This window comes from Anticarsia gemmatalis, chromosome 18 (assembly GCF_050436995.1).
Source record: "Anticarsia gemmatalis isolate Benzon Research Colony breed Stoneville strain chromosome 18, ilAntGemm2 primary, whole genome shotgun sequence".
NCBI lineage: Eukaryota > Metazoa > Arthropoda > Insecta > Lepidoptera > Erebidae > Anticarsia > Anticarsia gemmatalis.
In genome coordinates this window covers 10,773,869-10,793,784 of record NC_134762.1, presented here as the reverse complement: position 1 = coordinate 10,793,784, position 19,916 = coordinate 10,773,869, and the positions used below count along the sequence as shown (strand labels likewise).

The 19,916-nt window shown below is 38.7% G+C and overlaps 1 protein-coding gene across 3 annotated transcripts; it reads right to left on the bottom strand.

The window, feature by feature from the left end:
• Nucleotides 1-220: 220 nt before the first annotated feature.
• Nucleotides 221-19,889, bottom strand: Lamtor1 (Late endosomal/lysosomal adaptor, MAPK and MTOR activator 1). 3 transcript variants are annotated; one of them, XM_076125711.1, is made up of 6 exons: nucleotides 11,480-13,151; nucleotides 2,532-10,330; nucleotides 1,793-1,940; nucleotides 1,402-1,525; nucleotides 814-999; nucleotides 221-419 (listed from the first exon to the last, which is right to left on the bottom strand). In XM_076125711.1, the coding sequence occupies exons 2-6, from the start codon at nucleotides 2,600-2,602 to the stop codon at nucleotides 250-252; spliced, it is 699 nt and encodes a 232-aa protein (XP_075981826.1). In that variant the 5' UTR covers nucleotides 2,603-10,330; nucleotides 11,480-13,151; the 3' UTR covers nucleotides 221-249. The 3 variants fall into 3 exon arrangements, with proteins under 3 accessions (XP_075981826.1, XP_075981827.1, XP_075981828.1); XM_076125712.1 differs by lacking the exons at nucleotides 221-419; nucleotides 814-999; nucleotides 1,402-1,525; nucleotides 1,793-1,940; nucleotides 11,480-13,151 and adding exons at nucleotides 13,176-13,377; nucleotides 14,142-14,287; nucleotides 19,532-19,889 and having other exon boundaries at nucleotides 3,756-10,330; XM_076125713.1 differs by lacking the exons at nucleotides 221-419; nucleotides 814-999; nucleotides 1,402-1,525; nucleotides 1,793-1,940; nucleotides 11,480-13,151 and adding exons at nucleotides 13,176-13,377; nucleotides 14,142-14,287; nucleotides 16,983-17,147 and having other exon boundaries at nucleotides 3,756-10,330.
• Nucleotides 19,890-19,916: the final 27 nt, after the last annotated feature.

The following is a 19,916-nucleotide window of genomic DNA, read 5'->3' as shown; positions in this document are numbered from 1 at the left end:
AGTGTTGTTCAGCAGGCAGGTAGGAGACAAGTATCTAGACTGACGATGAACGTGGCTATGTTGATAGATTCTACAACTTACAATTTGTAGAATCTATCATTTGTAGAATCTATTAATACTATAATTAAATATTTAAAAATAGCCCTACAATGGTGCTTTGCCATAACCATATTATATACCGAAAAGAGGTATACATCGACGACAAAAATAAAACAAGCACTAACATTAGAACAAAAATTTATTAGTCCACTAATTAATCCGATAGGTGAAATAATAGGGGTTCTTCCAGCGTCCATAGCGGGGCTCCTTGCGCGGTTTGCCGAAGGGATTCTCTTCCAACACGACCTTCGCCAGAAGACCGTGACACGTGTTGTATGTCGTGTCACCCGTACTTACGCGCAGGATGCGACGGAGCTCGGCTGAAAGGAGAAGAATGATTTAAATATTATTTCGTTAGGGAGGCATTGTCAAGATAACGCATTCTTGGTCATTTTTACTAACTGACCCATTTTCGTTTCAGCCGTTTAGTTATTCATTTTATAATAATAAAGAGCAAAGTTTGATGTCATCAACAATTTTTCTGCAACAACAACAATCAACAAACTTTCGTTTAAAGTGGTTTAGCGGTTTAGCAATGACACGTGGCATATAACATTCAGGCCATAAATAGGGAAACCCGTGTGTCCAGGAATAAGACAGAAATGCTGATCTAAGTCAAGATTGACTTATCTCACAGGTGTGCGGGTCTTCATATGACAGGCCCTTATTCATCGTGTCCGTATTTTTTATCATTGAGACAACAAAGTTACTTACTTCCCAGTGCATTATCAAACTTAGGTCTCATAGACATGGCGGAGGGTGGTTCGGCGTATTTCTCAGGCTTAGGCGCTCGGTACGAGCCGCGCTGGCTCGTGTCCGGAATGTAGACGTCGTCTGGTAGACGTAGTGTTTGTAGAGCGCGGGCCCGACGAGCCAGGTTCACGGACATGAAGGGGAGCTCTGAGGAATGGGTAAAATAGTGAAAACTTCAAAAGGCAGTAGTTGTTTTTATTGGCTGTCTAATTTAGAAGACAATTCAACTACTCACACAGTTTATAAAGATTGCTACATCGGGCAAAGAATACAAACGGCTATTACAGTTAAAGCTGTTATAGCAAGCTAAAAAATACTTGCTATAACAGTATCGATGACCACTTTTGTCTAATAGGTAGGTAACTAGTGCCATAAATTCTGGACTCGAACTCGGACTCGAACATAGGACTCGGGAATGTAACCTGACGTACTACAGATAGGAACACAGTAGCAAGTCGTAGATAAGTAAGAAAATATACTTTGCTATTAATATCTAAGTTTCATACAAAATCGGGTACTTATTTCATATTTTCTAGTCTGTGTTCTTACCTCTAGAGCAGTATTTAGTCAAATACTCAGTCCTCTTCAGGTCTTGTATCTCATGTTCTATCGGTGTGGGGTCAATGTCCCCCGACATGTACTTCTTTGTCAGTTTAGGATAGTCATTTGCAAACTAAATGAACAGAACACCGTTATGAAGGAACAAGAAAGTTCAAAAGTAGGCGAAGTGGACACTTAATCACTGGTTAGCAAATGAGCAACGTCTGGAACTTACTCAAGGAACAGGAATCAAATTAAAAAAAATACTTATAATATTAAGGTAGAACAAACAATTTAAGTTCAGATTTAAATTAACTTATTATTAAAAAGGATAAGTTATTAAAATATATTCAAAGGATCTTTAAAATTAAAAGCCTTATGTATTTGTTTAATAACGTACCCTCTTCACGGCCTCCTTATAATACTCGTGTGAGAGCGGGCACAGTCTGTCGGGGAATCTGCGCGGCTGCTCCCTCGGACGAAGAGCGTCGCGGCTTAGTCCCACGATCAGACAGTCATCGTCTACTGCTTTGCGTCGGGGACTTTTGCTGTACAGAGTAAAATTGATTACTTTAACTATTTCCACTTCTTCATAATAGTACTTTATTCATTCTCTTTTTGATCTTTGGCCAGTGTGTTAATTTAAATGAATGTAGCAATTTATGCTGGGGCTGTTTTTGCTCGCTGGGAACTAGGTTTCAACACAATTCACTGGTATGCCCTCAATTCTATGAATCTTATAACTAGTGCGTTTGCAGGCACGACAAGCGAGGATTCAGTTGCAGTCCCTAGTGCCTTCAGATATGCATGCTTATGACCTCAGTTTCTATACCTTGATGAATCACTGAGCTATCTGTTTATAGATTTTAGATACCATTGCGTCAGGAGGTCGTTAGCTCGATTCCCTCATGGAGCAATAATTATTTGTGCAATTCACAAATAATTGTTCCGGGCTTGGCTTGCTTAGCGTCCCTAAAAAAAGAAGCAAACATTTTTGCCCGTTCCAGGGTTCAAACCCGAGACCTTTGCACAGTAGCAGTAACCACCGGTGGCCCCCCGGTACCATGTAGCACAGCGTGAGACCCAAGGCCAGACCATCACCAATCATCAAACAAGTTTGTGAGACCATCATTACTTACGGCTTAACCTTCTTACAAAAGTCCACCATAGTGACTGATTGGAAATCAATCTCTCCATCGAAGACCGACATTGTAGAGCTCTTACAAAATATAACAACTTGATAATAATATTTCTTTCACACAAAATTCACATAAAAATTATACTTTTTAACTTTGACTTTTTCATTGACACTTATATTTTTATTTTTCTTTAAGATTTTAAGACTAATGTGGCCGATATAGACTTTAGAATAGGTAGGACTTCATAAAAATATAGTGCGTGCATTTAATACACATTTGATATAAGTATAAAAACACTGATAGTTACATTTTACTTGGCCTACATGATTTTGGAACACTTTTCTATGTAGGTAGGTACCATACAATTCTGATAACGCAGAGAAAAAAAACTGTCGTTAATTATTTTTTTATTGAGCTTTTTGAAGATTCCTGTTTAATGCCGAATCACGCTAAAAACGCAGTATAAATAAAATAAATAAATAAAAAAATTAGATTCGCATTGACTACTAAGCAACCATGTTGAATGAAACTAAATATCGTTCTTTGGAAAATGTCATCTATAGACATCGGTTCAGTAGTTTCGTCATGAAAGTGTAACACATAGACAAACTCATTCTGCCTTTCTTTATTCTGTAACTCTATAGTCTATTCTGGCCCACTGCAGTAAAAAAAATATATATAAAAACTAACTGACCCGCGCGGCTCCATTCCTGTGTAAATTAATATTTCGCAATTAATATTGTTTATCGCGTATCCGTCGAGCCTCTTTCATTATTTTTATTTAGGTACACTGTTTTTTTTACCGGCAAATAAAAACAATCATATAATATATATATTCGCTTAGCCTTTGTTCCAAACTATGTTGGAGTCGGCTTCCAGTCTCACCGGATGCAGCTGGATACCAGTGTTTTACATGGAGCGACTGCCTATCTGACCTCCACAACCCAGTTACTTGGGTATTAACACGATACCCTTCGGTAAGACTGGTTGTCAGACTTTCAAGCTTCTGACTACTGTTAACGACTGTCAAAGATCTTCGAAAATGACAGCCGGGACCCACAATTTAACGTGCCTTCCGAAACACGGAGGAACTCGATATGTATAAGATGGTCACCCATCCACGGAACAACCTCGGCAAGCGTAGCTTAACCTCAGAGATCGATCCGTGCGGCTGTTGTAAACTAAGCCACGAGCTCCTCAATTAAAAAAAACAATTATATAATATAAATTTATAATCACTTTATTACTATACATTTATGGTGTGCATAACAAAATAACTGGTATTCTATAATCAATAATAATGTTATAAACTAATTACATACATGCTTCATACTAACACCTTCACATGAAGGCAGAACTTTACAGACCGTGCGAAGTTTTGTCGATTGAGAGTTGCGTAATGTTACAATCTAATATTTTAACAGGAAATAGGTTGAAAGTAAACACACGTCATAATTATAAACAGTATTTGAACTCTCTAAAGTCGGTACTATTATCGGTTTATCATAGTTTGACATTTAAAAATGTGTCCTGCAAAATAGTTCCTATCAAATTTTATTTTTTTCTACATCACCCTTTAATCACGTCTAGTCATCAATAGCTGTCAACTGACAAAAAATCGCTCTGCCTGCAAAATAGAAGTTCCAAACACAGACGAAATTAACTGACTTTTCCTTTATATGAGCCTTAGGGTATATTCCCAGTTGTCTCCTCTAACACACTATTCCCCGGGGTGACATCTGGGAATAAAAGTAGGAAGAAAGAAAGAAAATTCCCAGTTGTCACCCCGGGGCGACAGTATTAGAGGGGACAATTTGGAATATACCAGCCTGAGGCTTATGTAAAGAACTCCTATACCAATAAAATACAAATGATAATTTACTTAGTTAAGAGAACGCAGGTGTCGCGTCTATATACAAAACGAGTTGATGGCATCGTTGTAACGAACGAAGTAAGCTCTTTAGCGAAGTTCTATACACATAATAATTCATTGGTGCTTGCAGACCTACGCAATATAAACCGCAATGCAAGGATTTTCCCTCTAAAACCCTATAGACCATCATGTGATAACATTCCTATAGTTTAGACGCTTGACACGTCCAAGCCGTAAAGTCATGAACGACGAGATTGTCCAGTAATGACGTGAGACTTGACAGTGGTTCATGGTTCGAGAAAAATAACCAAATAATATATCATGATTAACACAGCCCCTAATTCATTTGACAGCTTGGTCTTTTAGTAAATGTGCAATTTTCGAACACAATCTCAGGTCGTGCTGCTCGCAATCGGTTACATTGCAAGTTAAATTGCGTGGGTCTGCACGCACCATTACATACAAATAAGTTGAATATGAAATAATATCAAACAGGTTATACGGAACAATAATAGAGTAAAGTTGTAGTTTTAACGTCATAGATGGCAGCACTATCGTTCCAAACTTCTAAAATTCTATATATATTTATATTTAATGCAACGTAGAAAATGGAAACGACTGTCAGACAAAAAATATTTGGTTACTACAAAGATGGAGTTAATTGTCTAACTTACTGGATGTGTTTCGTATGTCCTATTAGATATTGTTCCATATTGTAATAATATTTTTCTATAATATAATAAAAAACTAACTACATTCAGTCAGTAATTGCAATAATTTTTATATTTTCAAATGATCATATTTATCTACAAGTTTCTTGTTTATTTTACTGCAAGCTTTATACCTCTGCTGTCTACCAATCAAGAGAAATAAGTAATGTTTGATAAAACTTCCTTTTATAGATAGTCAAAATTTTTATTCACTCATTTTACTTGACGGGTATATTTCTACGTGCACGAGCGTATACGTAGAAAAGTGTACAGTAACATACTTTTGGCGTTCCAGAAATTTTATCATCTGTTGGGTTGGTGTGTCAGTATTTAACAAAGTAAGGTTTTAAATAACTTGCAGTAAAATAAAAACTTTCTATACAATAATGAGAGACGAAAAGCCAACATAACAAGGAAATCTGATCACAGATTTACTTTAGGCTGAATTTATTTACAATCGCCGACAATAGCGCGACTAATCGAAATAAGAATAATCGCTGCGTTTTGTCGTTCATCGAGAAGTCATATTTGGTACTTAGTAGAAATGGTAATAGTCAATATTTTTAGTTTATATTTGTTGATAAACTGAAAAATGACAAATAATATCGAGAAGGCAAATTAATAAGTAGTCCTAAATATTACTCGCCAGTTTAACCACTTACAGTTATAGTATCGGTAGTAGTGTATATTTTAGATATTAAGTTGACAAATACTTTATGTTATAGTTCTTTTAAAAGACAAGTTCCGCACTAAGAATTACTCTTGTGCTGCGGGGGCTTTTACAAACATACAAACAACGGACGCAAAGCACAACCAGACGCGAAACAATTGAACGTTGGGGTATCGAACCCACGATCTCCCGACGCATTGGTAGCGGCGTAGTGACTTTAACCACTGCGCCTCGGAGGCAGTCAAACCTCTTGATAGATTAACCGAATCTTTACCTAAGTGGTAAAACTGGCTATTAATATTCATTTTATGAAATACATTTTACCTTAAAAGCAAACCCCTTGCACATGACTTTATATGTTATATTAGAAAAATAACCTCGAGAAGCCCTATTTCATTGTAATGAAGAAGTATTTGTAATAAAACATTGTGCCATAGACTGAACAAATATTATCAACGATTTTGGAAATCTTAGACATAGACAAATTTAGTTTAAACAATAGAATCTGATTGAAAAAAAATATAGAATCAAAGTTACATTTTCATTAAAAAGTATGTAGTTTTTTGAAAGTTAGGTAGTAGTGTTAGTACCTGTTTAAAATTTCCGAAAATCGTTGAAATATAGTTTGTGTATTTTACAAGCTTATATAAAAGAAATACTGGTATACAACTTAAAATCTATTGAATATCCCTTTATAAATTAAGTAAATGAAAATGGTCCAATGCAAAGTGTTCCGTTGTTTTAAACACTGTTTTAGAAAGAGTGTTAATTGTGTGGTTATTGCAAACTACATAAATTAAAATAAGTGGTTATATTTATAAATAATTATTAAATTGTAAAGCCTCTCAAACATTTTAAACTATATTCACTGGTTTTAATTGAGTAATACACCAAAATACACATATAAATAATGTATTTATTCGCTGCGCATGCAAAATTTCCTAGTTTTTTTCAACATTTATGCAGTTTAAATTTCGACACTCTCAATACTGAGAAACGGTTGTGATTTATTGATTACTCAAAGAGTACTAACTCAATTTCGTAAAAAAAATTTGTTCAGTATGTAATTTTCTGAGATATAATTACGACCCATGTGTGTGACATAAAGTGTGTAAAAAATGCACAGTGACTTTTGCAAGTGCATGATTTTATACATATACGAGACCACAGAATTTTATAATAAACCACTATATAAAACTATCAAGTAACAAAGTTGTACAAAATAAGAATATTATTACCACACATATTTAAACCACAGCATGTTGTCAACGCCATGGATGGCACATTACCCTTTAGCAATTAAATAATTGTTTTCTAACTATTCTATAAAATGTGTAGTCTAAGACCCCTTGCGCACTAGCGATTCCCCGCAAGAGAGCCTAGCCGCGCGGTTACAGTTTAGTATGCAACCGGCATTCAATGGCCGCCTTTACACACACGCTCTATCGCGCGTTCTTAGGAGCGTACAGGATTACGTACGGGAAAGACGGCGTACTCTTCGCTTGCAAATTTCGTCGCGCTCTTTCCTTTCCCCTTGCACACCATTTACACGCACGCTTTTTCACGTTCGATTGTTGTTTTGTGAGAGTGTGTAAAGGCGGTTAATATCAGGCGGCTGCAAACTTCGACCGCGCGGTTAATCCCTAGTGAGTAAAGGGCTTAATATCGAGTCCAAAAGATCACAATATTACAAAACATACTTTTTAACTATAAAATCGAGTCTTATTTCAAAATAGTGTTGATATTATATGATTTGCGTAGAATTCGCGTAAACTGAATTTATTATAGCAAAAAAAAATTTTAATAAGACTCTGTACATGTGACGTTCTTCGACACGAAATTTCGCAAACAATATGGTATTTTTTTATACACAATCGAGGCAGGCAATTTACATTCTTGAGCCATTAGTTTTATCGAAATTACGTTAGGAATGTGAATTTTATAAAATGTTAGTTTTTTTAATAGACTAGACTAGAAATATAGGTATTAAATATGATTTGTAATCAGAGTGTCCTTGTCTAATGCCTATAAGACTATTATGAGCGTATGAGAAATGAACCTAAGTCAGTAAGAAAACCTTTATTATATTAACGTTTATAGAAAAACAGACATTAAATAACGATATTATTTAATTCTATATTAGCAGTTCTATTTGCTGTGCTGTTAAAGTACCATTTAGTAGGATTAATATGGTTGATATCTTATGAGTCATTTAGATGTACAGATGTAAGCAAAAACAGAAACAATGTCAGGTCTTTTTGAATTAGAAACATCATAATAAAGTTTTATTTCTGGTGTACCGTAGATAATAATACATTTTTTTGCTTACGACTGTACATTTATATATTATAGAGTCTCACTTTCTACTACGCTGATATCGGTCGCATAATAATATGTCAGTCGCTTATTGCAAAAAAACATCTGCCGCGCACAACAGTGTCGCTATGCAGTGTCCTATAGATGATGTATCCTATAGATGATACGTTTCTTCTTACGCGCGACCGACGTCAGCGTAAGAGGAAAGCAAGCCTTAGTTCTGCACTTTAACAGAAACACAGCCGAATGTATTATAAATCTTATAATATCGAGCAGTTACACTGCGAATGCGATATAGCGGAACAAACAAACAATATCACTTTCATATAAATACTAGACAAATATTTATTTTAGGATTTTTTTATTGAACACCCAAAGTTAAAAGCTTGTAAAGTGCAACACACAGCGCGGTTGCGTGACGGCTGCGGTTTGTGTACGTGTATTATTAACGCCTCGACACCCTACCGGTCTGTCTGTTACCCTTATACAGGTGCAATAAAGAATGATTTGCTAGTTTTTTCGTTCCGTATATAGTTTAATTATGTATATGACTAGTTGTTATATAAAAGTGATACATACCAATATTCTTATCATACACCAGTCTTCACTGAAACTTCAGCACTTCCGAGTCGACAGAGTATTTTACAAAATCAAAGACCTTTTATAAGCACTGAAAAAGACAGGCTTATTCAAATAATATTTTCATCTTGTTTCAAAATTGTATAACAATATTTATTACCAATGACTTCGTCGGTCTATATTTATATTTCCTATCACCATTCAACCAATCACGTTTGATTATTTATCAAACATTTCACCAATTTTAAAACATCAATATTAATAACACAATTAGACCGTATTACATCACACATTTAGGCTTGAATTCCTCCTACGCTGAATCGGTCACGTAACTGCGACCGTTACTTGACTTTAAGTAATGCATATGAAACAGTATCACGATTCTCTACAATTCAAACCATCGAGTATTGAAAGTTTGACATTTAAAATGCACTGCCAAAATAGTTTCTACGACGCCCGCTAGAGGCGCTGATTGTCATACAAAATTTGTCGATAGCTAGCCGGTTGTCGGTAGTCGATATGGTAGAGAATCGAGGTACAGTTTGAAAGTGAGACGAAGACAGGATATAGATCGTAAGGAGCTCGCAGTCTCAAGACTCGGTCTTTTGTCTCTTTCTCGCTTACGAACTGCCACCTTTATACGGAACAATCTGTCGCGCGTGCAGTGGAACATACAACATCGCGTATATATATACGTTTTTAAGACCTACGGTCAGTATAGGAGGAGAGCCTTAGTAGAAAAAGGTCGTAAAGTTACACAATATAAAGTCGCTTACGACCTTCTACTACAGTGCGATGTTGGGCAAATAATAGTCAATATGAAAAGCTATTTATATAAGCGTTAGTTTATACCTGCGACCGGCACAGTCTTACATATCCTTTGGCTAGCCTACCTAACATATACACACAGTCATTCCGCCATTCGCCTAACTAGTCATACAATGGCGCGTAGGAGTCGATTTTAGTATAAAATATCGATGGTTTAGCAAGTCTTTCACAGTTAGTCATAATTTTGTTATTTTACTTGATGTTAAGGTACATAAGAGTTAGGTATCCAAGTCATTCGCACACGACACTATTTAATTTCGCAATAAGAATTTGACATCACTTGAATGCGAAATTATTTTGTCATAAGAATGCGACTGATAAGAACTAACACGGTAATTAAATAACTGAATGCGAAAATTCGCAATACATTGAACAAAGAACGCGAAAAATCGCAAACCTCACCACGCATGTAAATTTTCGCAAACCAAATTCACCTTAATTCTGTATCAGTTTTCGCATTGCGAATACCCAATGCGAACACATTCTTTACCAAGTATGAGAATTTTCGCAAACCACATTTATCCTAATTCTGTTTCTATTTACTATCAGTTTAGTAATAGTAATAATAGTAATGGTCGTTTGTTTGCTCGTTTATTTAGTCGTTTCTTTTGCTTAGTTTTCATAGCGAATATAAAAAGCGACTCCTAGCGTCATTACTTAACTAGCATCACACTTAATTTAGCGGTGGTCAGTAGAGCGGCCGGTCGTCGCAGTACGAGCTGGTCCGCTGCTATGGCACCCTGAACGGCACCACCAGGTCCTCGTGGTGTTCCACTCGCAGCTCAGAGATGGCCGCCGCTGCTTTCTTTACTGCGTTTGTTATCTGCAATTAAAATGTATTTCTGTTAGTTAGTCCCACAAAAATATTGGTGGACATTGCGGGGGACTAAAACTGCCTCTATACAGTCAATAATTTAATACAATTTGGCGTATCGCACAATAGTATTAACAAAGTTACTTTCTAGTTTACTGAGCAATTTTATTGCGCAATATTATAAAACGTCAAGGGGCGGCCTAACGCCAGAGTTAAGGAACAATTTAATTTAGTACCGAAAAGAAAAACACCTGTAGCTCTGTACTCATCTTAATATAATTGACAACTATGGTTAGTAAAAGATCGCAAGGATTGGCGAAACAGTAACATTCTAGGTCTACCACGTCTACAACCCCAACATTCTTTAAACCAACTGAAAGAAATATCTGTGCCCAAAAGGGTAATTTGATTCTTACTTAATTACTACTTCGCGAATATGTAAAACTAATTGGATTTCGTATTTTTTATAATATGGCTTCTGTTATTCAATGAGTATGGCTTCTTATAACAGTTAGTACTTTAGCCGGGATTATATGATTACAGTTAATTAATTTGCAATTATTGTGAAGCGGTGGATATACAGTGGATGACGATTACATAGCGCAAAGATGCGTTGCAGTGCGGTGCTGTACCGCAATATACTGATTGTGATTCGAGGGCGCTACACGGGCTACGCAACACTGGAGTACAAATTCATTAATTTCACTCTCTCGTGGTCACAAGTTCAGCCCCGGGTGGCCCACCACGTTATGTGGCATAGTACAGTGGTTCGTATTTACGATAAGGATAATTTTTCGGTACCGCTTCCGTCGCCACGCATCGTCAGGTCAATTGTATGGTGACACGTTTGTCGCTCTTGCGCTAGCGTTAGAGGATCGATAATGGAGTGATCTTCTTCTTGTTAACGTATGGTTAGTGGTCAACCTAGTGTCAAAGTTGTTCAAGCCGTCCGAAGGCCTTTGACGTGGCTTAACGACTGTTATCTTAATTGACAACAACCGGGATTGACTTTTTACGTGCCGCCCTGTTCAAATACCACTATGCGGTCACCCATCTATGGAATGACCGCGCCAAGGTTTGCTTAACCCACAGATCGTTTACCGACCGGCGGGCGGGGGTGATGACGGAGCAGTGTAGGTATCAGTATCATGTACTCACGGCGTCCTTGTCGGCGGGCGCGAGGGGCGGGTGCGCGAGCAGCGCGGCGCGCTCGGCGGGCGGGGGTGATGACGGAGCAGTGTAGGTATCAGTATCATGTACTCACGGCGTCCTTGTCGGCGGGCGCGAGGGGCGGGTGCGCGAGCAGCGCGGCGCGCTCGGCGGGCGGGGGTGATGACGGAGCAGTGTAGGTATCAGTATCATGTACTCACGGCGTCCTTGTCGGCGGGCGCGAGGGGCGGGTGCGCGAGCAGCGCGGCGCGCTCGGCGGGCGGGGGTGATGACGGAGCAGTGTAGGTATCAGTATCATGTACTCACGGCGTCCTTGTCGGCGGGCGCGAGGGGCGGGTGCGCGAGCAGCGCGGCGCGCTCGGCGGGCGGGGGTGATGACGGAGCAGTGTAGGTATCAGTATCATGTACTCACGGCGTCCTTGTCGGCGGGCGCGAGGGGCGGGTGCGCGAGCAGCGCGGCGCGCTCGGCGGGCGGGGGTGATGACGGAGCAGTGTAGGTATCAGTATCATGTACTCACGGCGTCCTTGTCGGCGGGCGCGAGGGGCGGGTGCGCGAGCAGCGCGGCGCGCTCGGCGGGCGGGGGTGATGACGGAGCAGTGTAGGTATCAGTATCATGTACTCACGGCGTCCTTGTCGGCGGGCGCGAGGGGCGGGTGCGCGAGCAGCGCGGCGCGCTCGGCGGGCGGGGGTGATGACGGAGCAGTGTAGGTATCAGTATCATGTACTCACGGCGTCCTTGTCGGCGGGCGCGAGGGGCGGGTGCGCGAGCAGCGCGGCGCGCTCGGCGGGCGGGGGTGATGACGGAGCAGTGTAGGTATCAGTATCATGTACTCACGGCGTCCTTGTCGGCGGGCGCGAGGGGCGGGTGCGCGAGCAGCGCGGCGCGCTCGGCGGGCGGGGGTGATGACGGAGCAGTGTAGGTATCAGTATCATGTACTCACGGCGTCCTTGTCGGCGGGCGCGAGGGGCGGGTGCGCGAGCAGCGCGGCGCGCTCGGCGGGCGGGGGTGATGACGGAGCAGTGTAGGTATCAGTATCATGTACTCACGGCGTCCTTGTCGGCGGGCGCGAGGGGCGGGTGCGCGAGCAGCGCGGCGCGCTCGGCGGGCGGGGGTGATGACGGAGCAGTGTAGGTATCAGTATCATGTACTCACGGCGTCCTTGTCGGCGGGCGCGAGGGGCGGGTGCGCGAGCAGCGCGGCGCGCTCGGCGGGCGGGGGTGATGACGGAGCAGTGTAGGTATCAGTATCATGTACTCACGGCGTCCTTGTCGGCGGGCGCGAGGGGCGGGTGCGCGAGCAGCGCGGCGCGCTCGGCGGGCGGGGGTGATGACGGAGCAGTGTAGGTATCAGTATCATGTACTCACGGCGTCCTTGTCGGCGGGCGCGAGGGGCGGGTGCGCGAGCAGCGCGGCGCGCTCGGCGGGCGGGGGTGATGACGGAGCAGTGTAGGTATCAGTATCATGTACTCACGGCGTCCTTGTCGGCGGGCGCGAGGGGCGGGTGCGCGAGCAGCGCGGCGCGCTCGGCGGGCGGGGGTGATGACGGAGCAGTGTAGGTATCAGTATCATGTACTCACGGCGTCCTTGTCGGCGGGCGCGAGGGGCGGGTGCGCGAGCAGCGCGGCGCGCTCGGCGGGCGGGGGTGATGACGGAGCAGTGTAGGTATCAGTATCATGTACTCACGGCGTCCTTGTCGGCGGGCGCGAGGGGCGGGTGCGCGAGCAGCGCGGCGCGCTCGGCGGGCGGCAGGTCGCGCAGCAGGCGCGGCGCGGGCGCGGCGGCGGGGCCCAGTGCCGCCACACGCGCGCTGTACACGCGCACGCGCTCGCTGTACGCGCCCGCCTCCAGCGCGTACGGGCCCAGCGCGCCCACGTCGATCACGTTACTGCACACACACACCGACATAATTTACTTATTCAATTTATTGTACACTAACTGACCCGTGCAACTTCGCTTGCAAATATGAGAGAATAGGTCATAATTTACCCCGTTTTGATAACATTTTTTACTGGTACTGTCCTGCTATTGGTCGTAGCGTGATGATATACAGCATATAGCCTTCCTCAATAAAATAATTATTCAATTCGCACCAGTAGTTCCTGAGATTAGCGCGTTCAAACAAACAAATAAACAAACTCTTCAGCTTTATAATATTACTAATATTATAAAGCTGAAGAGTTTGTTATAATATTACTAATATTATAAAGCTGAAGAGTTTGTTTATTTTTTATTAAATCTCATAACTGTAAGTTTCATACCAGAAGAGAACTCTGATGTAAATCGACCGAATACAAATCTATGCACTCCTAAACTGCAAGACATTACTAAAAAAGTCAGAGACAGAGGATCACATCGTATCGTCAGCGGCGTCGGAAAAAGTGGTGCGACATTGCCAGACTTCAATAGACACTTTATGCTTCTCTTATCGCCAGATACACAAGTCGTAAGACGTCGCGTTATTTTTCAAGCAAAATTGCCCGACTAATGACATGTCAGCGACATTGTTATGGGAAATTTATCCCATGTCTAGCATATCTTGACTTAAATCTACATTATTCAAATCTTGAAACAAAAAACAAGTTCCTCATTCATAAAGCACATACCATACAGCTGATTATCAAACATTTCTATAATGAGTATATTCCTTACGTGGCGGTTTCATGTAATATCCTATTGAGCGCGCTCTGTTCGTCCGGTTTCCGCGGCGGCGTAGACGCGGACGCGGCCGGCACCGGCGTCTCTTGCTGTTGCTCCGTCACTTCCAACAGGTGCGTCCTTTCGTTCACTACGTTCTCCTGGAAATATAAGGAAAACTATTGAGAATGGAGTTTTAAGTTAAAGTTTGGCTGGTCATTGAAGATACCATCAAACTTCATTCGGCTGTAATCAAAATTCGTAGCGATAAGATTTGATTTATCGATATATTTATTCAATTTAGATTCGATTTTGAACTATAAATCCAGATTCAACTTCATGACAACATTTCATCCCATTATAATACTTGTTACAATAATTACTCACTGAATGATTTACGTCTGTCTTTTGTAAATTTTACAGAATAAAATGAATTTGCTACTTTATTATTTTTACTTATTATTTGGAACGATCAATAGTCTTCCTTAGTATAAGCAATAATTGTATTGATTCTACAAATTGATAATCTTACATATTGTATTCATATTGATTGATCTGAAAAAGTGTTCAACTTTAATTTCAAAGGTCGCCAGGTTAACACTTCAATCAATTATTCACTTAACACCCTATAAATATTCATTTGTATTATTTATTGTTCAACATTAAGTACATATATTACATAGATACACAGTAAAATTACTAAACAATATTTCTTATTAGACGGAGACTTTTCCGTCGACAGATTACTACGAACTCAGATAAAAAGCAGACATCAGACCTATTAACCTTTTCACCGCCACGGACGTTAAGAGACGTAAAATTGAAAATCGCTCACGACGCCATCGACGTGATAGCACGTCAAAAATATCACTTTTTTATAGTTCAAAATAAACATACAACAATACGTTTCAAGTGTTTTCTTTCTCCTGTTATTATTACCTAAACATATTTATTACATTATTACACAAAGACATATAATAATTAGACAGTTGTACCTGAAAAAAAAACAAAGTAAATCATCATGCAAAATGTATAAATTTAGCCCGCAAATCCACGCCACAGACGTGAAGACGCGTCAACTAGTGATGTGCAAGGAAAAGGACTACAATCTAAACACTTTATGCAATATTTCGAAAACAAATTGAAATACTTCACTCCTTTCTGAAAAAAAAATTTTTTGTCTGATATGTTTTAAATTAGATTCAATACAAACCTAAATATGTAATAAAACTACCATATCTAGTGATAAACTCATGACTAAATAAGTGCAAATCGATCATTTTGTGGCAACTCTCGCGCATCTCTATTAGCGGAATCCCTTACAGTGCTTCGTACGCCACTGACGGAATCAGACGGCGCGCTCTGACGTCACCCGCGCTGCTGGACACTCGTAGTGTTGTTGCAATACGTTATTAATAATAGGTACATAAATTCTTGTGTATAATAAATTTTTCGTACACCATCTGCGCCACAAAAATGTCTTCAAGTCAAATGACGACAGAAGAGCTGTTGAGAGTGTTAGAAGGTGTAGAAGATGATGTTACATATTCTGAAGCAGAATCTTTAAGGAGTGACGATTTAGAGGTAAGTTATTGTTTGAATACATTAAACAAACAATAAAGGTATTATTAATGTTGTAGGACTAACAAAAAAACACAGTTATCATGCCAATACGTACTATCTATGTTTATTGTACCTTTTAGGTATAGTTACTACTTTTGTCGTTATTCAATATTAGAAATATGTTATCACTACATAGTATATTTGTATGCTTAAATCTTTAAAACTACGCAACAGATATTGATGCGTTTTTTTAATAGATAGAATGATTAAAAAGGAATGTTTTATGTATAATATTACATTCAAGAAATAGTGGAGAAATATTGTTATTAAATACCCGTGCTAAGCAGGAGCGGGTCACACTGGTACATCTCTAATATAAGGCGGCAAAATTTGAAATCGCAGCGCTGACCACGCCAGTGGCGTTTCTTAACGTCAAAAGGTGTCGTCACAACTGGGATTAGTGCTGTGACTTTTTGAATAAAATATTTGAATTAAGTACTTTTTTTATGCAAATTGTTCGTGTATATCATTGTTATTTTTGGGTAATGAGTACTGAGTAGTGTAAAGTTGACACATGGGAGAAATTCAATAAAATTTTGTGGTACTTTTATGCAATTTTTACTCATAATATAAGAACACGTAAAATTAATCGAAGTTTTATCGATATACACTTTTCCCGTGACTATTATTTTGTAGGTATAAACGAAGGAATTTATTGCTTGGCGTGGGGAACACCGATTTTCAATATTACTCTGGCGGTGAAAAGGTTAACATTTCACAGAAATTATTTTACAATTCAAGACTTTTAGTGACTTATTTCACGTATTCTACCTTTGATATGTTAACTATAACAACTGCAATCAAACTTTAGCCAAACATGTACAGTAAATAGATTAGCGATATTGTAACATGTGTGTTTTGTTTTTTTCTTTACGCGAGTAAAACCATAGGATCAAGCTAGTTATGAATAGAAAGTATAGTTACAAATGTGTATGATATGGTTTCTTAATAGTGTTCTTAGTGTTCTTAATAGTTTCTTGCCAGCTCTTCTCATTGGCCCTACCTTTCGAACTGGCGATAAATTCACTCTCTGTATCATTGACTATCATAACTTATCATAGGTAAGTGTTAGGTCGACGTTTTATGGTATTATTTTTCTAATTCGGTCAGTAGATGCAGAGATAGGTGCGCTCATACAAGAAAAAACTTCCGCTTTACAACGAGACATCTTATACATAATACACATAATATATTCATATGTAAAATCATTATATGAATAATAGTTTACCATACCTTTTCTTCACAATTTAAACACAAACTCAACTTCACAGAACACATAAGTATATAAAATAAATAATCCTGTTTACAACATGCACATTGCACTCACAATAAAACTATGTAGACGCGTGCATTCTTTGTTATCTAAACAGTAACTAAATAAATAGTACAATTATTTCAATGTCATGCGCAAACAGGACGACATTATGGAAAATAAAAACGTACATATTATTGTGTTATGTAACTCAGTCATTATGCCTGCAATATCGCTCAGTATAGGTCATAGAGATGACTGTGCATTTGGAAGGTAGAATTATGTTTTTAAGGTTTTATCTTAGATGGGTGACCGTTGAATAGGGTAACATAATCCTAGTTTTTAAAATAATTTTCTCGATTATTTGCATAATACGTAATACGAACTAACATCAGTTGTGGCATAAATTGAGATTCAAACTCACTACCTCCTCTCCCTTACTGCTATCAATCTATCTCTGTCATTAGCCTACTACGCCCGTAGCCAATTACGCTCACCGGTCGGTAAACGATCTGTGGGTTAATCAAACCTTGGCGCGGTCATTCTATAGATGGGTGGCCGCATAGTGGCATTTGAACTCGGCGTCTCCGTGCTTCGGAGGGCACGTTAAAAGTCGGTCCGGTTGTTGTAAATTATGTTATCAGTCGTTAAGCCATGTCAAATGGCCTTTCAGATGGCGTGAACAACTTTGATACTAGGTTGACCACTAATACAATAGAATAGAATAGAATCATCAAACTATAATAAAAATCCCACCTGCATTCTATCCAAAACATTGAATCATCACATCACATGTATATTAGTATAATACCACATATTGGTATAAAATTAGCCACATTACTACTGCTATGTAATTGTACACTTATGACGAAACATACGCGTCTGCAATACGATGGACTTTAAACGCAAACTGGTTATTGATTAATGTTTGTTCCATTTTTACTTGTTTATAATTTATATAACTGATGATTTGTTAAGTAAAAGGAAAACTGCATGTTTTATGCAGTAATAGTAGTTATTATCACTTCATATTGTAAAATAGCCCTTGCTGTGTCTGTCAGACCTGTTTGTTTTGTTTTTAATAATTTAAAGAAAACACATTTTATTAATTTAAAGGAAAACTTTTGGAAATTGTGATGCAATCTTGCATGCCTAAGAGTTTTCAACACGGTTCTTGAAGGTACACAAACTCCTCAATCTGTCCTTGACCAATCAGAACGACTCTGGATCTAAACTCTCCTTAATTTTGATAAAAGATCCCTTGCATAGCAGTGGTACAAGTTAAGAATATTTCATTCTCCGTACAATGTAAATCTTACTTTTGGTAACCGCTAAATGAATGAATAATGATTGATAACATTCAAAACAAAACACAGTGGGTGGATACACAGAGATTATGATAATTGTTAAATGGTTTAGTTAGGAACATACACACACAGTATTATCACATTGTTCGTACACAGGGAAACTTATTATTTACTCAATTATATTATTATTTACAACATGTCTTGTAAAGGGAAGTTATTAATAAAATTTAAATCTCAGTACTTGTTTAAGTTTTTTTGTTCAGTACACTAATATAATACAGGTGCTTGCTGCAACTCATCGTTAGAATATGCTTATCTTTGGAAATACCAGAGCAAGTTTCAGGACTTACTGATAAATGTATGATAGGATATCCAACATACAGTGACGGTAAATGACAAATGTCTGTCTAAACTTTAATTATTATGGTAACCAATTTGCATAAAGAATTATCGACTACTAGTTTATGTCTGCAACTACATTTAGAACATCTCAGGTTAAAAATCAAAATGTTAAACAGGTTATAAACCACCTGCATCTAGTTTTATTAAAATTTATTTTGAACTATTTGTGCAAAAGAGAAAAACAAGCATGCAGAAAATTCCACTTAAATATTAAAGGTAATTCTAAATATGAACTTTTAAAAGGATGTATAAACAGGTATCATCTTACATCCATAGATGGTAAGATAGGAAATACATTTAAATAAGGAATGCAGACCAACAACAAAAAACTGGTTGCATACACAGCTTATTATTCTATAAATACCATTATGAACAAAGAAAAAAGTTAGTGATTAGTTTATGATAACATATTTACCTAGTAACCATACTAATTAGATTTTAACATAGCAACAGGATAATGTTTTGATGACACAGAATAATTTAATGTACAAAGTTTGAACTTTACACTGATAATAGCACTTCCCAAAACATTGACACACATATTAAACTTTATCAGTAATTTAATGAACCGTATTTGTAACAAACCTACATTGTTTATAAAACCAACTAGATATAATGTCAATCAACTAGGAACTAGCTCACAATGATAACCAACAAGTACACTATGTCAGTGTCAAATTTAACACTCGGGAACTATACCAAAAACTTTAAAAATCATCCATATTTCACGCCGTACATTAACTACACGAGTTTATTAACGTTTATGTGAGACACACACGCGATTTTAACTTATTCACATACAAAATTAGCGTAAAATTTACCTGCGGATCACTGTCTTTGTGGCAAATGCTATAGCAACACCCCATGACGGCGCTTTTTAGCGAATCGAAGCATGAATGCAACGTAGTGTCTTCGTCGTCGGACTGCATAAATGTTTGTATTGTCTCCCGATGCGGATAAAAATAGAAAATTCCGTATTTCGCAGCGGGCGAAACTCAGCAAGCAAAAATGACAGATAAGATGACACAAAATGTGAAATGTCATATGGTAGTTGTTCTGAAATTTAAAAAACATTGTGAGTTTAAATGGATGCTTATTATTAAAGCTTACATTTTATTCCCTATTATTGATTTAGATCAAAACAAATATGAAGCACTTTTATCACATTTATTTTATTAATGGAGTACCGAAATGATAATTACCAAA

Bases quoted from the DNA above. Each gene is read 5' to 3' on its own strand.
- Lamtor1 (XM_076125711.1), bottom strand. From the start codon at position 2,602: ATGTCGGTCTTCGATGGAGAGATTGATTTCCAATCAGTCACTATGGTG. The intron at 1,941-2,531 runs GTAAGTAATGAT...TACTCTGTACAG, and splicing joins TTTTGTAAGAAGGTTAAGCC to CAAAAGTCCCCGACGCAAAG. The intron at 1,526-1,792 runs GTACGTTATTAA...CTGTTCATTTAG, and splicing joins ATAAGGAGGCCGTGAAGAGG to TTTGCAAATGACTATCCTAA.